Source organism: Atta cephalotes (assembly GCF_000143395.1).
Source record: "Atta cephalotes unplaced genomic scaffold scaffold00020, whole genome shotgun sequence".
Classification (NCBI taxonomy): Eukaryota; Metazoa; Arthropoda; class Insecta; order Hymenoptera; family Formicidae; genus Atta; species Atta cephalotes.
The window spans coordinates 3413296-3418845 of record NW_012130084.1 but is presented as its reverse complement, the minus strand read 5'-3'; the positions used below and the strand labels follow the sequence as shown (position 1 = coordinate 3418845).

The 5550-nt window shown below is 38.5% G+C and overlaps 1 protein-coding gene across 1 annotated transcript in view; it reads left to right on the top strand.

Moving 5' to 3' along the window:
- The first annotated feature begins 3867 nt into the window (after positions 1-3867).
- Positions 3868-5550, top strand: part of LOC105619306 (ctenidin-1-like) — a 125534-nt gene continuing 123851 nt past the window's right edge. The window contains exons 1-3 of the mRNA XM_012200829.1: positions 3868-4027; positions 4131-4232; positions 5278-5547. Coding sequence (XP_012056219.1) covers positions 3868-4027; positions 4131-4232; positions 5278-5547 — 532 coding nt within the window. The remainder of the gene's footprint in view (positions 4028-4130; positions 4233-5277; positions 5548-5550) is intronic.

Genomic DNA, 5550 nt, shown 5'->3' with positions numbered 1-5550 from the left:
TATATATATATATATATATATATATATATATATATATATATATATATGTATATAAACTCAATTTATCTAATTATCATCATGCAGCACTCAGCGGGAAGCGTTGCCTTAAGGCGACGAAGTATGTCAGTAGACATATCAATCCTTGTACTGATGAACAAGATAAATTCTTTGCGCTTTTGTAAACTGAGCGTTTGACCTAAATGTTGCGTGCTCTAAAAATAAATAGAGCCTCTATATCAAACATAATAGTAACGCCAATATTATTAATCAAAGTTTTTTGTTGTACAGAAAGAATGGTTTTGCTGAAATATCTATAGAAATTTAGCTAAATGTGGATCTGAAAATAATTTTACTAGATCATCAAAATAATTATACAGAATAATTATGTAGAATAATTAAATAGGAATTTTTCACTTACGTATGTTTAATCTCATCGGTCGATTTTCACTTAATATTTTCACTTAATATTAATTATGTAGAAAATTCAAACTGGTTACTAGAATGTCAAAATTTTTTGCAGAATTAATTGCTCATTATGCTTGAATTTCCTTTAATTATTTTCCTATAATTATTTTGGTTCAATAAAATTATTTTCAGCTCTAACTATATTTTTAAATATTTCAACAAAATCGTTCTTTCCATATAGAAAAGACTACAGTATATTTCAATCTTTTCTATATCAAGAGTTTTCAATTTTATTAAATGTTATCGTGTAATATCGGGTAATACGTTTACCTTATAGTTTACGGGAATTTAGCATATACGAGGTGCAGTATCTATACTTATATAAAAGAGGGTACCTTAATCATCCTATCATAACATGCTAAAACTGCTAAGGATTATAATACTGTCTAACTTTCACTAGAGCGCAGATCAGGTTCGATAGGTTAGCAATTCCGCATTTCTGGAGGCCAGCAATCCGCTTTTACGATTATCGCACACGTGATCATCGAGATAGTTGTGAACTTTAGATATTAAGCAGTCATCGACATCGAGATACTGAATCGAAATCACTCTGTTAAGTTTGCGAACGACGAATTCTACAGGGAATGTACCAATTACCTTAAAGGTAACGCGCACACGACTATACGCACCTGTATCTCTCAACTTCCAAACATGATTACACAAACGCTGCATGCTAATGCTTAGCAATGAATACAGGATATATGTGTGTGTACGTGTGCGTGCGTGTGCGTGTGCGCGTGTGTGTGCGTGCGTGTGCGTGTGCATGTCGTGCGTGCGTGCGTGCGTGCGTGCGTGCGTGCGTGCGTGCGTGCGTGCGTGCGTGCGTGCGTGCGTGCGTGCGTGCGTGCGTGTGCGTGTGTGTCTATGCACAGAACTTCTTCATAACTCCTCTTCTCGACAGGATGATAGCTCTCATTACTTACTCTCTCGAATACGCTCAACCTTGAGTCCCGATGTCATCAATGATCAGAACTGTCCGTCCAAATTACTCATATCAACCATCGCACGATTCGATGAGCGTTAACAGATGAGCGCGAAGAGGTCAGGCACGGACATCGGCACGGTGAAAGGCTAGGAAGGCCTTCGCCTTCCATAGAGTATCTCAATATTGCTTTTTTGTTCAGCAATCAAGAGTAAAACGTTGGTAATAATTACACATATGAGACGTTATCTCGTTGGCACGAAGAATGATCGCCACTGAGCGACGATCCATTATCGCTCTGTGCATTGTTTCCCGAAGCGCGATTAAGCCAATGCGTTCCTGTATGACTAAAAAGTAAAAAAAGGGAAAATAGATGCAAAGTACCTTTGACTTGCAACATCTTCTCGATATTGAATTAATATTGATGTATTAATATTGATATCGAATTTATCAGAGTATTAATCTTACAACTTGATTTATTAGCTAATTGGCAATGACTATCTCGGGTACGGTTGCAATTATTATCATTATCATTTTACGAATAATCTCAGATCTCTGCTATTATAAACGTTATCTTTCCATCTATACACATGTATTGTCTTCATCGCTACTTTGATTTTAACTTAGTAAACGGTGTTATTAATTTTTCGACACGCATAGGGTTTTTTTTAATTATCTATAATCTTACACTTTGACCATGAGTCCTATCTAATGCTGCTTTACGATTTGACACACGACGTCATCGAGAACACGTTTCCCTGACGAAATCGTGGCGATCGGTGGACAATCAGTTATTGCACTAAGAAGAATTATCAGGAATAGCAATTTATTTGTGTGATCTTTGATAATAACAGTGTGATGTCTTGGCGAGTACACGCTGCCAAGAGATTGCCCGGAGATAAAAAATGGCTCGGAGATGTTTATCTTCTTGCGTTGGAACTTGCACAATTTCGCGTACCACACCGTGGCAACCGCGGTGTGTCTACGTACGCATTGGCCAACTCCCTCGAGCAAGGCTTTCCTTTCCTGTTACAACCAATTTTCGCTTTTACGATTAGGTGTCTAAAGGAATCTAAAGCAGTAAATAAAGCAGTAAATAAAAGATCTTTTCTCTACAGAGTACAAAATCCTATTCATGTCTTTTTCGGACAATGGTTTAGATATAGAAAATAGAAAATAAAATTACATACAAAAAGAACAATTCTGTCAAGTGTCTAAAAATTTAATTAGATACAAATCTAAAAATAATTTCGTTGGACCATCAAAATAATTAGAATGCTCAAGCATATACGGAGAAAAATTATTTTGCTATAAACGCAAAAGGATTGCAAAATTTAATTGTTAAATTTGTTTGCTGTTTATATCAAATAAAATTGCATATTTGATAAATATTTTACATTTATTGTAAATAATTTTTAGTAAGTACAAAAAATAATAGATATTTGTTACACCTGCAAATAATTTGCGATCTCTATATTTGCAAATAGAATTTACCATTATAACATAGGTTTAGCATTCGTATCAAATCTTTTCTCTATATAAGCAATGCTGTAAAAAGTGTACACATTCTTGCTTAAATGTCCTACATAATTATTTTGATGATCTATAAATTATTTTCAGATTTAGTAGCTTGTTTAAATTTTTAAATTATTTTTAGTTCATTTTTCAAATTTTTTATACATAATTAATATTTCATACATGTTCCACTTTGATTAGATTGCTCAACTTTCACATAATCATAAAATAAAAAGGATATTAAATAGAAATATTAAATAGATTAAAAATTTAATTCTGATATAAACGCGAAAACTTTCAAACGCAGCGATCAAAAGTAGAGATCAAAATTCGGTTCACACATAAAAGAAAAGTCTCTGACTCTCTGACCAGATTACAACGATCTGACCCGACAGTTCCATTTTCGAAACACCTTGTATAAGTATGATTTGCTCACTTGGCGAGAGCAAAGAATGGGCTGGATGGGTTAATATCAAGAAAGAGTCACCAGCATGCGTGTCCGGACTCTGAAGAAACGTTACCAGATTGGAGAGCGTCTGTCCCGGGCGTTTCCGGTCCAGCAAGCACGATTCGCCGCGCGATAATTACTACCGCGCTGAGCATACGAACGGGAGATTCCGCAATCAGCGTACCGCAACTCTCGTCGCGCCCGGAGGCTACATTCCCCTTCGAACAGGCGAATATTCTGTGGACGTCGCGCGATTATCTTGGCCGATGAATCATCACCGCCATTTTCCGCCAACGAGGTCACCGCGTTTCCACACGCCATCCCCCTTCATCCAAGCGGGTGTCGCGAATGTCGCGAATCCCGCCCCGCGACGACGAGAGGCCTCTCGATCTTGTGGCATGATCGGATGGCCAGGTGTCAAGATTAGCAACCCGATGTCTCGTTATCGCTCGACGTAAGAGAGGGTGGGGAGGCAGTCGTCTGGAACGGCGACGGGAATTTTTCGTAGTCGACGGTGATGGTGGTGGGCACGAAAGTCGAGTTTCGTGATCCAGAAGAAGAACATGCGGGGGAAAAGGTAAGACGGAAGGGCGGGGGCCCCGAGTTGCGAAGAAAGGCAGGAGCTATAAAAGAGCTGGCGGGCCCCATGATGGGCATCAAACACCTCCAACATGAAGGTACGTAGAAGTGGGTCCTAGCGCGAACGCATGTATGCATGTACTCTCGTATAAATATTAATATATGTATACATGAATGATCGAAATACACTCTTTCGTGCAGATCAATTTCTCGCGATTGTTTTAAAGCTCTCACACCTGACTATTCTCTTGTTGCAGGTGTTCATTGTCACACTCGTGCTGGCGTTCGTCGCCACCGCATACGGTGAGTACAATGGGGACTTATGAAAACGACTGGGGAATGGTGGGAGGGGTGTTCCGCGTGTGAAGTGTTCGCGACGTTTTTAACCTTCTCAGTACGCTAGAATCCGTCGAAAATGGTTGCACTAATTGTAAATGTGTCAATTCATTGTGTCGTAAATGTGACAATTTCCTTTATTCTATCTTATTTCCAAAGTAGACTTATTCTAAATCTATTTTAACATGGCATTAAATTAAACATTATAAACATGACTATCATCTTCCTGCTGGAGATTCACTACCTTGTTTGAGATCGATTACTTATTAAAATTGTATTTTGTAGTGCGTTCTCTAAAAAAAGAAAGTCATCAAGATTTTCATCTCTTACAATATACAATTGATCTCCGGTAGAAATGGTAACTGTAATTATATAAATGTAAAAGAAAACTATATAATAAAATTCGAAGAAAGTCAGCAAATTAAAGATTTCAAGAAATTGTCCGACGCTGTCTTTTTTACTATTAAATTATATTCACATCTTTTAATAAACGGTAGTTGTTAATTATTCTTTTAAATATTGTCACAAATTACAAAAAAAATAATTATTGTCGCTACCATGACAAGAATTGTCATTTGAAATAATAAGCTACACTGCTATTATTATTTACACTAACGAGCGAGACGAACAGACGCACACACATTTCATAATTTTTTTTTCAATTTTTTTATATGATTACTGGTTAGTTCAGCAATATTAAACGAACTCATAAAATTTAATCCGAGAGTAGTTTGTACTTGCCCCCTGCTCTTTGAGACGACTTACACAATCGGCAAAACGTAACCAGTCTCCTTCTTGTAGCAATCACAAAATACCTCGTGGCAATTTGCGGACCGACATAAGCGAGCGTAACCATCTGGTACCAAGCTCGTAGTCGCATAAAGAAAGTCAATAAATCGTACATCGCGCAAACACAGACATCCCACATCTCTATAAATTGCGGTTATCTAACTAAGAGTCAAAATTTTTGAATGCGGTGAAAAATAATGGAATCATAATTTTAAAATTATAGGTGGTTACATAAGCAGCGGCGGTGGTTATGGCGGCGGTAGTTTCGGCGGCGGCAGCAGTGGATGGAAGCTCGGCGGCGGAGGTGGATACGGCGGCGGAGGTGGATACGGCGGCGGTGGTTACGGTGGCGGTGGCTACAGCGGCGGAGGTGGCGGATGGAAGTTTGGTGGTGGTGGATTTGGCGGCGGTAGCGGCGGTTACGGCAGTAGCGGCGGTGGAAAGATCATCAAAGTAATCGCGCTTAGCGACGGAGGTGGCGGATATGGAGGTGGTG